At 32.2% G+C, this 20,071-nt stretch overlaps 3 protein-coding genes across 3 annotated transcripts; 1 reads left to right on the top strand and 2 right to left on the bottom strand.

Moving 5' to 3' along the window:
* Positions 1-1,774: 1,774 nt before the first annotated feature.
* LOC123220466 (pentatricopeptide repeat-containing protein At3g05340) lies at positions 1,775-3,848 on the top strand. Its single transcript, XM_044642693.1, has one exon. The coding sequence runs from the start codon at positions 1,833-1,835 to the stop codon at positions 3,765-3,767; it is 1,935 nt and encodes a 644-aa protein (XP_044498628.1). The 5' UTR covers positions 1,775-1,832; the 3' UTR covers positions 3,768-3,848.
* A 7,065-nt stretch (positions 3,849-10,913) lies between these two features.
* LOC123220755 (protein YIPF1 homolog) lies at positions 10,914-14,696 on the bottom strand. Its single transcript, XM_044643333.1, has 6 exons — positions 14,494-14,696; positions 14,367-14,406; positions 13,654-13,734; positions 13,129-13,327; positions 12,205-12,472; positions 10,914-11,496 (listed from the first exon to the last, which is right to left on the bottom strand). The coding sequence occupies exons 1-6, from the start codon at positions 14,548-14,550 to the stop codon at positions 11,290-11,292; spliced, it is 852 nt and encodes a 283-aa protein (XP_044499268.1). The 5' UTR covers positions 14,551-14,696; the 3' UTR covers positions 10,914-11,289.
* A 259-nt stretch (positions 14,697-14,955) lies between these two features.
* On the bottom strand, positions 14,956-17,974 carry LOC123220754 (peroxisomal adenine nucleotide carrier 1-like). Its single transcript, XM_044643332.1, has 5 exons — positions 17,709-17,974; positions 16,596-16,827; positions 15,970-16,116; positions 15,678-15,823; positions 14,956-15,606 (listed from the first exon to the last, which is right to left on the bottom strand). Exons 1-5 carry the CDS (start codon positions 17,849-17,851, stop codon positions 15,327-15,329), a joined length of 948 nt encoding a protein of 315 aa, XP_044499267.1. The 5' UTR covers positions 17,852-17,974; the 3' UTR covers positions 14,956-15,326.
* Between the last annotated feature and the right edge of the window lie 2,097 nt (positions 17,975-20,071).

The following is a 20,071-nucleotide window of genomic DNA, read 5'->3' as shown; positions in this document are numbered from 1 at the left end:
CTAAATTCGCTATCTTTGGAAAAACTCAAGGTGATTCACTTTTTGTGTATTAAACCTAAATCATTTGAGTCATATTAAACAATCTCTTATTGTGTGTGATTTATAGGTTATCTAATAAGCTACCAATGAGTAAAATCATAATTAATATATAATAAATTATCTTTTTATTCACAAATTATAAACGATTTCTAACAAAACGTCATAGTCACCTAACAAATAAAGAATTGGTGGTAACTGATTATACCTTTTAATGTTACGATTGCTATACAATCTAATCATTTCATCATGTTTATATCTCTTCAAAGTTGAAATAAAGTATAGTTTTTATCTTAGCTTTTTTTATTTTTTGAGTTGACTTTCAAATTAACGACTAGGTATTATTGGATTTGGACATCGATCCTAAACCCTAATTATCATGCCCAAAAGTACGTTTTGAGGATGTGCATTTAAGTTATTAATAAATTATTATATGTTTTGAGGTATTGTATAGCCATGCATTATAAGAGTGTATGTTTGTGCATGGATTTCTTTGACAATATTGTCCTTGGACATCATGTAAACTTGTACATACTAGAAGTGCACACTCATACAATTAATAGGAGGATAAAACTCGTAATTGGTCATTATGCATGATTGTGCATAAGAAAGTGTACAACCAAGTATGAGGTCAAGGATTGGATAAAATACAAACATTTGTTGCATAATGCATAGTCACTAGAAACACTAGATGTACATTTATAGACAACGAGGCACAGTCATATAGTTGGTGGTGAACGGTTGTACAACCCTTAGATTGAAGACGATGTGGTCATGTGCAAACACACAACTGTTAAGCTTTATATAAGAATGTATAGTTGTGCATAAAGAGATGCATGTTGTTACACGGTGAACAATCGTTGTCACTTGGTCATGAAGGATGGAAAAAATTTATGATTGTCAAGCATTATGGATTCACAATTGTTAGCTAGAAAAGAATGCACGACTATGACAAGGAAACACGCACGCCTATGCATGTGCATGGATAATAAACAGGTGTGCATAGACATTCACACCTGTACACAATATTAAATTATGATTATATCCATATGATATGTGTAAGAGAGGGGATCGAATAGAGACAATTTAAGGCGAAAACTAAAAGATAGATATCCAATTGTGTGGAATACATCATAAGGGTTGTATCTAGATATAACATGTTTCATGCACACAATACTTGGGGTGTTAATTGATATGTGCATGGAAAAAGAATTGCAACAAATATTCCTTATGTGGTTAATAAGATGTTTCATATACATGTCTATGGTAAAAATCATCCAAAGATGATTTTTTATAGTAGTTAGCCAAAAATCCTTCCCTTAGTTGGATCTCATTGTGTCATTGCATGCACAAGCATCTCATCGACACTAGATCTGTGTTTCAGTTTACCATGTGTTGTGGTCTCATATCTTTAATTTGGTATGCTGTCAGCTAAGGGAAGATCTTCAACTATCAAAACCACAACCTTTCCTTCGCGATGATGCTCAATCTCCATTCCGACAAGCTTGCTCCATTAGATCTTGTCCTTTCTGCAGTCACTTGCCTTTTCTAGATTTGTTCCACCGCTACTCGCCTAATTATGAAAGGTTAATTTAGTGTTTTTATTAAATTTACAGTTTAACGTAACGATTTATATTAACAAAATCGATGGATGGGTCGAAAAATGAACTTTTCAAACCTAGATGGTGGAAATCTTTTCGGTAAAGTTCAGGTATAAACATTCGGCCTTGAAACAGTAGAAAAGTTTCAAGTCCGTTACTTTCTCGCGCCCTTCTGTGTCTGGTTCATTTTCATGGATGAAATCCAAATGGATCTTTCACCAACTAAACTCCCGTCACCCTTCTTTGTCTTCTCTTTTTTCTCCCCTCAAACCCAAAACAATATCACAACACTCACATTCAAAACACCTCCTCAACCATGTAGAAATCAGCCACCTATTATCTTTTTCCGCAAGAAAGGGCTATTTTTTTATGGGTCCTTCTCTTCTAGCCTCCGTTATCAAAAGCCCGCAGTTTGTTGACACCCAAGACCATTATAAAGTCCGTTATGTTACGGTTATTTGGAACTCTCTTTTGTCTTTATTCGCAAAATGTGGTTCAATAACTGATGCCGTTAAGTTGTTTGATGAAATGCCGGTGAGAGATACAGTGTCGTGGAATATAATTATATCTGGGTTTCTGAGAAAAGGGGACTTTGATACTGGTTTAGGGTACTTTAAGAGATTGCTTGAATTGGGTTTTGATCGGTTAGATAAAGCCAGTTTTACTACAATTTTATCTGCTTGCCATATACATGAATCTAGTTTTGTCACTAAAATGATACATAGTTTAGTTGTTTTAAGTCGGTATGAACAAGAAGTAACAGTCGGCAATGCTTTGATTACTTCATATTTTAAATGTGGGAGTTGTGGTTTGGGGAGGCAGGTTTTTGGTAAAATGGGTGAAAGGAATGTTATTACTTGGACTGCTGTTATTTCTGGTCTTGTGCAAAATCAGTTGTATGATGAGAGTTTGAAGTTGTTCATGGTAATGCGTTGTGGATTGGTTAATCCGAATTCTTTGACATACTTGAGCTCACTGATGGCATGTTCAGGTTTGCAAGCATTAAGGGAAGGGCAACAAATCCATGGAATTCTGTGGAAGTTGGGGATTCAGTCGGATCTGCGCATTGAGAGTGCACTGATGGACATGTACTCAAAATGTGGAAGTATGGAAGATGCTTGGCGAGTTTTTGAGTCAGCTGAGGAACTTGATGAGGTTTCCATGACTGTAATTCTTGTGGGGTTTGCACAAAATAAGTTTGAGGATGAAGCAATCCAATTTTTTGTGAAATTGGTTAAGGCTGGAGTTGAGATTGATCCAAATATGGTTTCAGCTGTTCTTGGTGTATTTGGTGTGGATACTTCTTTGGGTCTCGGTAAGCAAATTCACTCCATGACAGTTAAAAGAGGCTTCACCTTTAATCCCTTCATAAGCAATGGGCTCATCAACATGTACTATAAGTGTGGAGATTTGAAGGAGTCAGTCAAAGTTTTCAGTCGAATGCCTAAGAAGAATTCAACCTCATGGAACACCATGATTGCAGCTTTTGCTCGTCATGGAAATGGTCATAGAGCAATAGATTTGTATGAAGAGATGAAACTGGAAGGTGTCGAACCAACAGATGTTACATTTCTTTCTTTGCTTCATGCTTGTAGCCATGGTGGCCTAGTCGAAAAGGGCATGGAATTCTTCAATTCAATGACTGAAGTTTACAGAATCAGTCCCAGGACAGAGCATTACGCTTGTGTGGTTGACATGTTGGGTCGGGCAGGACTTCTAAACGAAGCTAAAAGCTTTATCGAAGGATTGCCTGTGAAGCCTGATTTACTGGTTTGGCAAGCCTTACTTGGTGCTTGCAGCATTCACGGTGATTATGAAATGGGAAAATATGCTGCTGATCAGTTGTTTCTGGCTGCACCCGACAGCCCAGCACCGTACATTTTACTAGCGAATATATATTCATCCAAAGGTAAATGGAAAGAACGAGCAAGAACTATAAGAAGAATGAAGGAAATGGGGGTGGATAAAGAAACAGGTATTAGTTGGATTGAGATAGAAAATGCAGTCCATAGCTTTGTTGTTGATGACAGAAGTCATCCAAAGGCTGAGACCATTTATGAAGTTTTGGCAGAGTTGTTTAGACACATGATTGATGAGGGTTATCAACCTGACAAGATGAAAAGTAGCTAATTGTTTGATTCATTAACTACTAGTTGAAAATTCTGAATTCTCTTGACCCAGAAATTTGAGAGAATTGCAGTTATTCCTTTCCATTTTCTCTTCCTCCCTAATGTTTTACTGTACTGTAGAATATCATTTAACCCTTATTTCACCGATGGAAAATACATTTACACCTTAAACACAATTTTTACCTAATAAAATTACTGTTACCCCCAGTGCACCGCATAGGCAAAATCACATTTACAGGCGTGTTTTGCCTTTACACCGATTGGGCAAATCACGTGTACTGTTGGGATTGTTCCATTTTTATGTTAAATTTACCATTTTCTATTTAAAAAAAAAACACTTTAAACTCTTCTTAAATTATTTTTCCCTCAATAATGTATCAATTTTCACTTAAAAAAAAAAAAGGCACAACATTAATCAAAATTTTATTCTTGAGAGAGAAATTATGTAATTATATAAAATCAATTGTATAATTAATGTCATATCTTAATGATATTTTAAAGGCCATAACACTGTTTCCCACCTAAGTTTTGATGCAAACTCAATTTTTCATCTATTAATTATCAAAAATTTAAATATCAATCATTTTGTTAAATTTTACTGTTACTGTTAAAAAATCGTCATTTAATAAAAATATTTAAAAAATTATAAATTCATCACATTTCTTCCCATGTTTAAAAACTAACAAATTTTCCCACCTTTCCCTCGTCTAAAGTTCAAAAAATAACTATTTCCCCCCTAAGGTTTGCATTTTTCTTTTGCCGCTTCTCCAACGATCGGAGTTGGCCAACCTCCACTCTCCCATCTCTTAGACAAAGATGAATCGTTGGCCGAGAGATGGGAGGGAGAAAGTTGGCCAGCTTCGATTGTCGAAAAAGCGGTAAAGGAGAAAATGTTAGTTTTTAAACTTAGTGAAAAGATGTTACGAGTTTATAATTTTTTTCTAATATTTTTATTAAATAACAATTTTACCTATGATAGTAAAAGTGAAATTTAACAGACAAATAAATATTTAAATTTTCAATGGTTAACAGGTAAAAAGTTGAGTTTACATCAAACCTTAGGTGGGTAATAGTTATTTGGCCTATTTTAAATTTGAAAATCATTTAGAGTTTCACTTTAGATTGTTGAGATTACAATCTACTTTTAATTGTTAAGATTTTGATAATAAAATTGTTGAAAGTGAGAATTAGATGAAACACCATGTTAAGATTTTGTTTGTGTTGGAAGGTTGAGGATAAGGGCAAATTTGTCATTATATGAGTTGCTAGACTATATCTGTATAACTCTTACAATGGTAGCTAACTTTGAAAACATCCTTCCAATATGAGTATTTTAATTAATTACCCATAAATTAATCTTTATAAAATATTAATAACAATTTATCAGGAAAAAAAAAATATGATATTTATGTGAAACTTAAAAAAAAAAGAATAATAATAATTATTTTTACAAAGGCCAAAGGATTTACTCCCACTCAAAAAATACTCTTTTCTAAAATTTTCTCCTACTAATTTTAAAAAATTCAAACACATATTAATCCGTTAAATTTTAGAGTTATTATCAGAGGTAGAATCGTTATTTAGTAAAAGAATTTTAAAAAAACTAAAAATTTATCATTTTTTTAAAATTTAAAAATCTAACAATTTTACTCTACCTAAGATTTAAAAAATGATCATTTTTCCCTTCAGTTTTTTTTTCTTCTCTTTGGTGAACAACTCCTTCCTGGCCAAATATGAGACTGAGAGGGAGAACATCGATGGCCGAGAAGGAACTGTTCACTGGAGAGAAAGGAAAAAAACCCTATAAGAAAAATGATCACTTTTCAAATCTTAGGTAAGAAAAAATTTTTAGATTTTTAAACTTAGGGAGGAAAATGTAATAGATTTTTAATTTTTTAATATATTTAAATAAAAGTATTTTTATTATTAAATTTAATTATAAAATTTAACAACTAGATAAGTATTTAACTTTTTTAAAGTTAATAAAAAAAATGGAGAAAAAATACATTCTTTGAGTGGGAATAAGTCCTTGGGCATTTCACAAAACTAATTGATCTATATTCTGTAATATTAATGAATCAGTGATCAGAATAATAAAACCTTTCTCAACATCAAGTATGTTGACAATTGTGGGAACTATAATTGAAATCATATATAAATGGGCAATAATAGAGAACATGTTAGGTTAATATATAAGCTACGATGTCGCCTAATAATTAATAGGTCAATAATAGCCTTCTGAAGAATTGAATAATTAATAAAATATATTTTAATTTTAGCAATGTTCCTGATAGATAATTATAAAAATAAATCCACAAATATGCGAGCCACAAATAAGGGCCAAACGATTATGTTCACCTAAGATTTAATCTATTTTTAAATTTTTATTTTTTAAGTTTTAAAAATTCATAATTTTACTAGTTTTAAACCCATCTATCAATTATTAAAATTAAAAAAATTATTAAATTTAGTGATATAATTATCATTTTATTAGTAAATATTAAAAAAATAAAATTTTATCTTATTTCTTACTTTGTTATAAAAATTTATAATTTCGTTAACCTAAATTTTAAAAAGTTACATATCCTTCCTTTTTTTATGAATGGACTCCGGTAGAAATTGTCTTCATCCCATCCTTCTCTTTGTCATCGATGACAGGTGAAGAAACCTGGACGCACAACGAATCATCAAATCATCTTTGTCTTTGTCAAATTGGCTCCAGACAATGAGAAATAAAATGTGTTTTCATCGATTTGGCTTCAGACAAAAAAAAAGAAGATGCAATTTTGTCGAATTGACATTTGTCATGTGCTCCCCTCAAGCAAGTGTCTTAATCTTCGAATATTTAATAAATAATGGGTAGGTATTTAGATTTTTGAAATTTAGCGAGTGAGAGTTGAGAATAGAATAAACCCTTAATTGGAATAAATCTTTTGGTCGTTACACACACACACACAATAAACTTGCATATGGAAAACTAAAAAATTTATTTATAATAACAAAAGTATATATCATTTTCTCATCCATTGCAACCAAAAACATCGGTTCAGTGAAGAAAAATAATGTGAAAACTATGGAATAGAGTATAAAAAAGAGATGAAATATAAAGAAATTAAGAAAATAACACTTGTTAATTTATTAAGCATTTATATAATCAACTCACATATAAACCAAGATTTCAGTTCTTGGAATCTTGAAACATATATCATTAACAAATAACACTGAACTTGAATCTTCTAACATTGATCATAATCTCCCTGGTAAAATTTTTTAAAAAAATTGCATGTAAAAGCTCTAAATCCATAGAGTATTAGACAGTTTAAATAATATATATTTACAATTAAGACTTCTAAAAGCCCTACCTGTTGTGCAAAGGATCTGGGCAAGAGGGCACTTCTCGATTGATGGTTGCCACAAAACCTTCGTCGTCATCTTCAGTGTTATTTTTACTGGAAGTTTTGCTCCAAATCTGAGGCTTCTTTGTCTCTGCAGCTTCTAAATATCTTCCTGCTAGAGTTTCATGTCCTAGAAATGACATACCTAATAAGAAAAGCAGAAGAAGAGTGAACTGAACTCGATTCCTTGACCTTAGCATGGCTTCCTTAGAACCCCAGAAAGCACTTTCAAGAAGCACTTCTACTTAAAATGATGAGAGAAGAAGAGAGAGAGAGTTTGGACTTGTTAAGGTGAATTTAAAGAGAAACACAGAAAAACTTTGGTCAAACTTGTGTTATTTGATAATTTTTTTTTTTTAAGTTTCAAAACAGCTTGATGGAGAACTATGACATGTGTGCACATTCACACAGGAAACTGTTTTTAGTCAGTGAAAATATAATAACATGATGAACCAACCAAACCCAACTGAGGAAATTGACTGCAAAAGGGACCTCATATTCAGGACCTAACACTTGACCCTTTTGCTGGGTTGTTTTCACTTTCTTCAATTTTGCTAGTCTAAAAGTCTAAAATGTGCTAATATTCATGCTAATTAATGCTGTTTTCTAGGGCATGTTTATATTTGTTTATGACAATTGGATTTGTTAATTGTGTTTTGTGCTTCACAAACTATGGTGTTATGCCTTCAGAAGGAACAACATAATTTCAGTGAAAAGGCATCTTTAGAGTTTGTTGGGTTTAGGTTTCGAGAAATATTGTTTACTTTGCCTTTGTTTCTTCTCATGGACTGGCTCTGACATTGCATTTCTTTTTTATTTTTTTAATGTTTAGGATTCTGTCTTGCTTGATCATGCTCATGCTAGTAAAAATATTTTCATATTCCCCCCAAAAGAATGTATATTTTAAGAAGAAATCAAAGAAAAATGGTAGACCAAGGACCCTTTTTTATCTTTAAAAATGTGATAATTAAGTTTGAAATGTGTAAGCATGACAATTTAGAAATTAAAGGCCCAATCAAGAAACTAAATGTCGACATGTTTGACTTGAGCTTGGCATCAAAAAAAGTCATCATAAAACATGATTTCTAATACCTATTTAAGTTTAAAGGATGATTTTCCACTCAAATTTTAGTTCAATCTTAAAAAGATATTCATATTTTTTCAAAAATTCAAATATTCACTCATAGTCTAACTCTTGTTATAATTTTTTATTAAGATTAAGGGTAAAAAAATCATTTTATCAATAATAATAAAAAAATATTAAATTTTATTTCATTTCCTCCTCAAATATTGAAAACTCACATTTTAACCCTAACCTGAACTTTGAAAACTAACTCCCCCCCTCCCCCCCAAAAAATCCCTAGGGCTTTCTCTCCTCTCTTATCTCCATCGACAGTGACCACTACAATCTCTACTTTTAGCCCTACAATCCCCTTTCTCAACAAAGGATGTCGACTAAGACACATCATCTCTATCTTTTCCTCAACGAAGAGACGAGACAACTTCATCTCATTTTGTCTTTGTTGATGAAGACAAAGTTTTTTATCTTCATTCACATCCATTGCCGAGGAGGGGGATGACCAACCTAGAAGTGAAGACAATGGTAGCCACTGTCGACAAAGGCCAAAGAGGGGAGAAAACCTTAGGGATGTGGGGGGTGGGGGAGGGGATAGGGGTTGAAATGCAAGTTTTCAAAATTTGGAGGGAAAAAAAATTATATATTTTTTAATATTATTGGTAAAATAACGATTTCACTCTTAGTTTAAGCAGAAAATTCTTAAGATGGGTGTTTAAGTTTTTGAAGAGGTGTGGGTATGCTTTTGAGATTAAACTAAACCTTGGTAGGAAATAACCCTTTGGCCTATCCATTTGCAACTATTCTATTAGGGTTAAATTTAATTTGTATCTTATAATATACAATACGTATTTTATAATACAATATAATACAGGTAAAAAACGATACTAATTATAAGGTATATCAAATTAATATGATACAGTAGATATATCATACGATACGATATATATTACTGATACAAATCGATATATTTTTAAAAATAAAAATAAAGATGTTATAAGAGTGTATATGAAAAATTTAAATTTTCAGATATTTCTTATATTTTTCAAAATATTGATATGTCAATTAAAATTTTTTATTATTTTATTAATATTATATTATTTTATAAAAGACATATAATATGATATAATACTATATATATGATATATAAAATTTGAGTTTTGATGCACACGATATGATACATGATTCACCTATATGAGTAAAACTTGTGAATTCAGCGCATTTTTAAACCATGCCGGATTTGAGCTGGGTTTATTTCAATTAATTGGCCGGTTGGCCCAACCCATACAGATTTGATTTGAGGGCACTCTCTGTAATTACAGTCAAATTCACATTCCTTTTTAGTCTTTCTTCTTTTTCTACACAATTTCATTCTCACAAAAAGTCGTACACATTTTTGTCAATAACTTTTTCCTCTTCGATTCCATATATTTCTTTTACGTTGTTTGAATCCATCTTGCCGATTTGATTTCTCCTTTATTATATCTATCGATTGATCTTGGCATCGGCTATGGTGTGGCTCAAATTAAGTTGTAACTATACGGTTTTAGAAATTTTTAAATTTCTTTTAATTTGGGAATCTTGCGGTAAATTTCGGGAAGCATGCAGTGACCTAGGTTCGCAATTACAGACCAGACACATCATATTGTTTTCTGTAGATTAAGTGGTTTTTTCTCATGGGTCTTGTTTTCTGTTCGTGTTGAATGGTTTTTGTCTCTCTCCTTGCTCTGAAAAACCTTGGATCTCTTTCTTTCTTGCTGGTTCAGAACTCTGATTATCAGTCTCTCAGCTTCTAATGCGCTAATAAATCCCATCATTTTCGCTCCACCACTGTTAAAACCCGGCCCAAACCCAAACCCTAATTTCTACTTGAAATCTTTTTTCTGTTTCCTCAATGATAAAAGCAAATTTAAAATCTATCTTCCAATCTCTTTTTCCAATAATAATTTTTAATAGATAAAATTATATTTTAAAAAATCTTGTTAATATATAATTAATTATTTAATTTTATCAAAAATCTAATAATCTTAAAAGTATATTAATATTGTCTACTTATATACAACTTTTCATATTTATTTATCAAATAAATATATATATGAATTATTATTAGATTATTCAATTATTTAATTTTGTTAAATTAAAATTAAAATTAATATTAGTCCAAATTAGAAAAAAATCTAAAACAGCCTTACCATTTATTTTATATAAACAATGTTATATGTTATGTTTATAAGATGTGGATAAATTTAGTGACATGTACAAACCAAATTAAACAATGTTATACGTTTTTATTTTTTAGTATACAAATAAATATACATATGATATGTCATTATGAAATTGATATTACTTTATTGTTAATTCAAAATTATCTAATTATTTAATAATATATATTTATTTATTTATTTATTTATATATAAAAAATAAGTACGTATGATTTTATTAAAACAAACTAAGCTGTACATATTTTCCGAGGCTGAGCATTGAACGTGAACCATAATATCTACCCAGCAAGCTTTACTTTTTAAGCAAAGGCGAGATTTATTTTCAACTAAGGGTATTGATTTATCAATCTCATAAACAAAAAGGAAAGCCATAAATAATTTTCCATGGGTTGCATGGTGTGGTGTTTGCTTTTGTGGTAGCAAAAACGTTGTCTCGATTGCCATTGAAACCTTCATTGAAAACATTAAAATCATTGCAGAATAATTGATGGAAAGCTTACAATCAACTAATGAACACTAGAAATGTCACGGTATCAACGATTTAAGCATACGTCGTTGTTAAGTCTCGATTGACTTGCAACAAGAATAAAATGGAGAAAAAATTATCCTTGTGCTCGAATTTATATTCCGGATATGAATGAACACAGGAGGATTTAGGTGATGTATACAATGTGGCTAAAGATTGAGACGATGCAAGCGAAGGACTAGAAACTCTTTCTCCATCTTCTATAGCTCGTTCATGCCTCTGTATCCAAGGGACAGTGGACTGTATGCTGTGATGTGAAGAAATGTTGAGAGTGCTCATGTCCCCATATTAAAACAATGGTTTACTCATACTGTGACGGTGAACAAATACATCTTTAATACGACAGAAAGAGCCAACTGCAATAGGAAGATCGCAGCTACAATCAAGAACCATCTTTCTCCCGCAGACTTAATGTGAGCTCGGAGGTTAATTGCCACAAAAGCTGCCGACATAAAACCAGCCACACCTGCAACCACCCATCTGAAGATCTCCAAGGGCACAATGGAGAGACACTGCAACCACGTAAAAAAACAAAAAATGAAGAGACAAATAAGCTTAAAAGTTGGGGCCTGTTTCCACAGTTTATCAAGTACTTGGTATATTACATTTTTCAGATGGGACTTGCCATAAAACATAGTTATTGAGTGGCCAGCCAAGAAATTCCTTCTAGTCATTCACAATCTTACATTTTTCAGTTGGGACTCTTCAATATAAAACACAGAGAATAAAACTATGCGTACAATAAATCTTACTAACATCTTTATACAAATTGACATGGCAATATATGATTAGTTTATGTAATTGTTTACTTTTTTCTCTCATTTCAAAATTACTCAATCAAGTAGTACTACTTAATCGTTGAACTTGTAACCATAGAGGTCAGGTTCACTAGTATTCAGATTTTATTTTATTTTTTCTTTCTGTTTACCTTGAATAAAACACAATTAAACCATGCAATATCACCACCAACATTCAATTCATCAAATGCAGTCTAAATTATACTAATACAAATTTGGGAATTTTGGCCTTAAAGCTTAATGTTTTTCCTCTAGCCTCTGGAAAACATGAATTCAATACCTGAACTCTATTTCCAGGAAAATTACGTTCACCAGAAAGTCTTTCAAGTCAGGGAAGGAATATGAAATAAAACAAAACCCAAGGAATGAATTGAAAATGTTATGAATGATTCAAAGGCAATATTTGAAAATTAAAGAACTCACCAGTGCAGGAATAAAGACAAATAGTGAATATCCATAAAGACAAAACAGTGGAACAAGGCCTGATGGCGCTGAGAAGTATTTAAGGATAACATATAGCCCAAGAGGAACGATAGTGACAAAGCCGTAGAACAAACCAGCAGTCCAAGTCACTAGATTGATGTCATACTCCCATTCTTTATTCTTCAGCTTGTGTGCTATGTATGTCACAAAAGTGCCGATAGAAGCTGCTACGAAAATAAGGGTGGTGCAAATCCAGAATGGCCCATACCTACACAGCATATGAGCTGTAGATTATAAAACTACATTACTCATGAAAGAGAAGCAAAGAAGATAAATGAGCCAAGTATAATTTTTCTCACAGTATAATAAGGATACACATAACTTTGTTCATACAAATGTAACAACTGACAGGGATGAAATCAGACACCAGATTGATGAATGCTTGGCATAACGCTGATAAAGGGTAAAATAAACAGTATGGCAGTTAATAAAATAAGCACAAGCAAAGGTATACTAATAGTCTTAGTGGTTCCCATCAATAAGCTCAAACCATGATGAAGATCCTCATAATTTCCAAACTTACATCAAGTAAAAATACACTAGTCTGTATCTTGCTTACAATCTAAAACTTCTAGGTTCATTTAACTTCTTTTAGATCTACTCTTCTAAGTCAAGTCAATGAAAATCACTTAAGAGACCCTATATAGACATCAGGTATCCTTACAATTATAATTGACTCTAAACAATCCAGTTAAACAGATTTGCCAGAACAGTACCAAATTGTTCCATTTTTGTATGCCCATGGAAAAATCTTTAAGAATATCATGATTAAAAGGTTTCCAGTAAAACAGTATTTTGCATTCAACACATAATATCTTAAGTAAAGTGAATCCATTAAAGATGACTAGCAGGAAGACAACTTACAAGTCAGGGTTAGCAGCTGTTTTTTCGTTAAAGTTATCTCTGAAGGGAAAAAGTGAGTCCTTAATCCTGTCTAAAACATCTGCCGTGTCAATATCAAAGTATGGCTTGTAAGTGGCAATTAAGAATGGCCGTAACCAACCACTAGGCTGGGATTCATCAGAGCCAGAGCCAGCACCAGAACCAGATTTTGAAAACGTATCTACATCAATTTGAAACTATTAGACACAAAAGGATAACAGATGCAATTTAATGAACTTTTGGTCAGATTGAAAACCGTTAACATAAGTTGAGATTCATCAATACTTCTTGGTAAAATTTAATCATATAAATTCATTAATTTTCTTGTCTACTCAAATAGTTAAACAAAAATAAATCTCAGATCTGATATTACAACTCTAACCAATAGCAGTACTCTTATCTAAAACGATTGAGTAAAATCATTTAACCAAAATCAAGTTGACAGACTTATCAATAAGGTATCATATCTGAACATTTAATCATAAAATGAATCAAAGCTGGCAATACCATCAGCATCACGAGGTGGACCAGAAGCACCAGAAATCTTTCCCTGAGCAACAGATGGAGCAAATGTCTGTAGATTTGACTCTGCAATGATAAATTCACCAATTAAATAATCAAATTTATGTCAATAACAACAATAACACTAGTGGAAAAACATGATTTTTAAGCCAAATCATGTATCAAGCTCAATTGAAGTCTTATATTCAGAATCTTAATTGTTCATACTTTCATTCATATCCTAAGGAACCAAACACAGATATATTAAATTAAAAAATCATCAAGAACTTTCTTTGAAACAAAAATGTTAAAACCGTATGTCAGCTAAGCCTAATACAATAAGTCAAATCTTAAGATTCGAAATTCTTTGATTCTAATTGCTCATATTTTACAACACTAAATAAGCAACCAAACATAAACCTAACAGAAGCCTCATATTCTCACGTTCAGCTCAGCCTGCAACAACAAATCAATTCAATCGATTCATACTTCTAATCACTTTTTATTCGCAGACACTTTATCAGCATATAAACATCCAATACTATCTGAGAAGTGAGAACCAATTAAAAGCAACTTAACTCATGATTCAATCTAACATACTAAATCAAACCACTCAATTCATAATTTTAATCACTTCTCTTAACAGACATTTGATTTTCTCAGCAACCAAACACACAAACACATAACATCATAATATAATTAAAAAATGAATTAATTACCAGAGAACTTGATGGTAACTTGGCTCTGATCTGGAACCGACTGCAAAATAAAGCGAAAGTACGTAGTAAGATCTGCCAAGTTTATGTAAAGATATAGATAGACGGTAAGAGAGATGCGGACACTTACCGGAACAGATCCAGAGAGCTTCTCGTTATCAATACTTGTATATCCTCCGGACATCATCTTCTCAATCCTTTTATTTTCTTCCCCGTCGTTAAACCGTTTTACTTTTCTCCTTCAGCAGATCTCTCTCTCTCTCTCTCTCTCTCTCTCTCTCGCTCTTTGTCGCCAGTCGATTGCGCGTGGTTTTACGTACTTTCTCAGTTATCGTGTCTTTTCGATTTTTATTTATATTATTTTAATTCAAGATATTTATTTAATTTAATTAAAATCTGGAAAAATACTATCTCAGCGAAAACGAATATTCGCAAAATTCGTCAAAATATTATACAAAATGATTAATTTCCGATTAAAAATCAATATTTTTCAATTAAAAAATTAATTTGTAGAGTTCTCGTAATGTGGTTGACAAACAAATATCAAAGAACAATCCAACTTGGATTGCTTATGAAAACAAATACACTTCAGTTGAGACATCTAAACTCTCAGAGATATTGCTTCTTATTCAAAGAGAGGCAGTCAAGCTCACTGATAAACAATCTCAGAAGCAAACAATACAAAGGGAAAATATTTTTCTTGATCTCAGAAATAACATTTGTGAATAATACAAATCATGAAATTATTAATTATACAAATATTGGGCACCTTATTACTACTCTTGAAAAACCCCGTCCTGAAAATGCAACAGCAACAGCTTAATTCTTGATCACTGACTAACCAAATCCGAATTTATTCACCTTAATTTTAGCTTCCTCTATAAATTTAGACCCGGCTAGAATATAAACTTGTTTCTTCTTCTATTGCTGCAACGGTATTTACATGAGACAATGTCCTTAGATTCAAGCACTTTTCAATCTACCCCTGCTCAGAAAGAGATACCTTCTGGTTGCGAGTATAATAACCCAGGTGGCAGCACTGATTTTCTCCTTGATCATCAGAAGCAAAGCCGAGTTCAGCACAGTCTTCAAGATCTGGGCCTGCAATCCCTTGAAGAAGCCCAGAGGTCCTTCTCTTTTCCAGATAGAGTAAATGATTGCAGCCAATGTTTTGCGGGATCTTTGCTGAGTTTTCTCAGTCCTATCATCGGTTGAGTCTGCAGCTTGAATCATTACCTTACACCTGTATGGTTGCAAAGGTTTCATCAGTTCTATATATCAACCTGTTAATTGAGATGATAAATAGATATTTACCTGATTGCAGGATACGTTATAACAGTAGCAATGCTCTTTGAAAGAGCACCTAGTGCAAATGCCATGAAGGCAGAGAGGGCCTGTGGAGATGAACCCTTCTGTTCTGCCTTCAAGAGTCGTCGTTTCAGCTGATCAAATACAGTATACTGCAAAGTACTTAGTGTTAGCTTCATCTATGTTCTAGAATTGAATGTTGAAAGTGGAACAAACATTAATGATATAAATTATGATATGACTTGTTATTTGAGACAATACATTCTCTAGTTATCAAGAGAAAGACCAGCGTGTTCACCTGAATGGCAGGATTTGAGGTTAGCAAAAGAGAGATGCCTAGGCCATCATATGCATCACTCCAAGTACCTTCTGAAAGTGTCTTTAAAAGCCCTTTGGATTTTCCAAAGGCACTAGTCTGCATCCTTGAGGAGGCTGTATCCAAGGGCTAAATGGTAATTTAACAGGTAGTCAAACATCAGTTTAAGATTTAAAACATTCACATTATGTGCTCTTGCAAGATGATACAGACATGATATAGTCACCACAGAAAATAGCAGTCTAAAACTTCTTTCCTTGACCCTAGGCATGTCAACAAACTAACGTTTATTACATTTAAACACTAAATGCTCCATTTTCAGTTTCTTTGTATCTAAATCAAAATAGGGTGGTATGCATAATTATCATATTTTAGAATATATGGCCTTATTTAATATCATAAAAGGTAGCTTGATCTATAATCCATTCATCCAAGACAGAGAATCTTATTCTGAAAAATATTGGAATTATCTCCATATATAGGCTATTCATAACACTTGACATAAACTTTTTGTGGAATCTGGACACATGCAACGTGTCTTAAATTTCACTGTATAATTAAGAAAGATTCTCAGATAAAAGGAGGAAGTTCGCTAAATGATGTCTCACCTGAGTCACAATGGCAGTGCAAGCCCCGGCAGCAGCGGCAATGATCAAGTTTGCTTTTGTCCCAATTGATTTGGAACCACTCTTTTCCAGATATAACCTTTTGAAATAGCTGTAGCCATAGAAGTAGATGAACTGTGATATAAATGACTGAAGGTTTTTTGTCTCTACCCCCTGGTATAAGGAAGCGAGCTGACCAGTAGATATTGCTTCCCAGAAAACATCTGAGAGGTTCCTACATAACCCAAGAAAAAACAAAATCAAATAAAGCAAAGTCAAATATGTAACACAGTTTTTAACACATTTATCTTCCAAGGAGGTGATCATGAAACAATTTTTTTAAATACCCAAAATTTATAAACAATAAATATCCAATAGAATTTGTGAAAATATATCAAAATTCTGAAACTCATAGGAGCACATTTCATCCTATCTTAGTACCAGCAGAGAGTATACATGTTTTTTATTAGAAACAAATAAAAATTTAGCGTTGGAGAAATGTCGGGGAAAAAGATAAATCTTTGGAAACCATCATCCATTTAGTTAGAGTTAAACTAAACTAACCTTTATTTACTGGTAATTCAGAAAATGAGCATTATACTTAAACAGGTTGGATTGCAAATTAACAACCGCAAACTGGAATTTTTCAAACCCACAAGAAGTGCAAAATCAAGTGCCCAAGAGTACCAAGTAAAATTTCAGTAGTTTTGCTTTCAGTTCACCCGCAGCTACAACAACTACACCAACTCCGATCGTAAAACTCAGAACATAGGACTCATGACCAAGACTGATTTCCTCTAAACTATTATTATTTCACTGTAAATATGAATTTTCATCAAAAAATGGCAACCGTTTTGCCAACGATTCAACATTTTTTCTCATAAATAATAACCAACACTCACAAGAGAAACAGTGCAGTTCGGAAAAATATATTGCCTTCAAATTACAAATAACGAACAAAAATTCTAGCACCCTCATCCATGCTTATAAGAAGATCAACCAGTCAGAAATTAAACAAAACATAAAGGCCACGCTGAAATATAAAAATGAAAAATAGAAGCAGCATAGACCCAGATAAGGGAACACCAAAACAAGATCAAAAGTGAGATGGAGGACCTGTATTTTTGCTGGCCGTGAGCTTTGACCTCGGCCTGGTACTTGGTCTTACACGTGTCAAGCGGGTACAAGATCGTCGTGCTCAACAGTGATCCTACGGCACCCGAAGTTGCCTCCGACAAAGATTCAAGATCAACTCCCATCTTCAAATCCGATACGATAATGTGGTTCAGTCGTCGAGAGACGTGAAGTTTGAAAAAAAAAAAAAAAACCTTTTTGTTGTATAAAGAGGATTTGTGGCAAGAAAATCTGTAATGATGTGTAGTGTGACACAGTTTTGGAAATTATATAATATGAAAGTATGAAGTTTGGCGTTTACTTCCTTCCGGATTGAAACCGAGACATCGGGTTACGTTCCGTTTCGGTTTCGGATTCCAAAGTTCTTCCAGAGTTGGGTTGGTGAATGTGACGGCTCTTGCGAGACGTTTTATCTACCCTTCTTGTCAGCTCCACTCCTATGCACGTGGAGCTCGTGCACAAATTTGTAGTTTACAAAAATTTTTAGTTTTTCACAAGAAAAAAAAAGTTTAAAATAACCATTTTTGTAAGTGATTTTACTAAAAAAAATCTTCTGACTTTTAACCCATGTTGATCCGTTAAAAAAACCCCAATATCATGCGAAAAAGGATAAGTATATTATTGACATCTATCCATTTATTGCTGATCATAGAGAGTTTTACATTACAAATATAAGTTTAAAAGTTTTCAATTTTATAGTTTATTTGATATTTAGATTAATTTGATTGTTTATAGATCGAGTTATATAATTGGTACTATAATATAAAAAGGAAATCGGACATAAATATCCTTCATTTCCTAGTATTTTTTATGTGTGATTTGTAATCGGTATGCATCACACTAGGAAAAAATGAAGGTGGGTTGAACAAAATTTGTCCTGTCCAACACCTCTTTCTAAATTTATCTTTTTCTTTAAGTGGGAAGGATACATAGTGTGGAATTACTAAAGTTTTGTCATGCATGAATTATAGATATATGCAATGTTAGAAAATTTTCTGATGGGATTAGTATTAATTATGATTTTGGTTTAATAAATTAGATAATTAAATAGTTTAATAATAATTTATAAATAAATTTAAATAATCAATAAAGATAAATTTAATATACGTAAAGGTTATGATCTGAGTAGATATTATTAATGTCAATCATAAGATTTATTAAACCTTTAATAGGAGAGTTAATTAACTTTTTATATATTGGGTAAATCTTTATTCCAAAACTATATACAATATAGTTTATCTAATTGAAAACTGTATTGAAAGTTATCATTTAGAGAGATTTTTATAGCTGAAGACTGGTCACATTGAGAGATAATCTCAACAATTTTACGGATTCAAATGATATGATGTTTTAGGTATTTCTATAATCATAAATTTTAATATAGTATTTTATAATCTATGCGTAAATCATAAAATTAGAATTATATGACTTGATGTTTGTCCATATACAATGAATCTCATATGCAATACATATAGTGGGAATAAGTGAAATTTTGCACCCATCGGGTAACTAAAATTTTATTTTGTGTTAATAATAGGCATGTGCATCACATATATTGGGGGTAATTAAAATTTTGTTATGCATGAATTATAGGTATATGCACTACACCTAATGCATGGGTAATTGGAATTTTACCATAGTATGTGTTGTCTACAATTTTGCCATGCATCATTTATAGGTATACCTAATACACATAGTTAGGTATGCATGGTTTTGGAAGTATATGTGAATATTTGGGTCAAGTGAATTTTTTCGAGTTCTAGTTGACTTTTTTTTTTTTTGTGTACATGTGATTATGTGCAAATATTATGATAATTAATCAAATTTTTTTATTCGGTATTACAAAATGTTACTTTTGAATGAAAAAAAAAATTTATAATAAAATTTAATTGAACCAAATGTTGGAGTGATGGAAAAAGTTACTTTTTCCCTTTTGAAAGCACTAGCTGCCACAAGAAGCTGTCAAAAAGCAATGGTGAAAGTTCATGTGAACCTAAAAGACTATTAAAAGAAACATTTTATAGATATGTGCTTTGAGAATGTTTTAGACTCGGAGGAATCTCATTTTAGTGGTATTGCTATGAGAGATTATTAAAAGGAACTTTAGTGATAAGTTTTGGTTTTCATTAAACAATGTTGAAGTCATCACATTTCGTACTAGTTAAGGGTAACATGACTACGAATCAATTGGATTAAATATATGTTAAAGAAGTAATGAGATTATATGGGGTACCTAACACTATAATTTTAAACAGAGATACAAGATTTGAGTCTATAATTTGAAGAGAATTTCATCAGTTGGTGGGTGCAAGTTTAACTTTCAGCACAAACTATAATCCAACAGA

This window comes from Mangifera indica, chromosome 7 (assembly GCF_011075055.1).
Source record: "Mangifera indica cultivar Alphonso chromosome 7, CATAS_Mindica_2.1, whole genome shotgun sequence".
Lineage (NCBI taxonomy): Eukaryota > Viridiplantae > Streptophyta > Magnoliopsida > Sapindales > Anacardiaceae > Mangifera > Mangifera indica.
The sequence above is the reverse complement of the archived record's forward strand: the minus strand, read 5'-3'. Positions and strand labels throughout refer to the sequence as shown.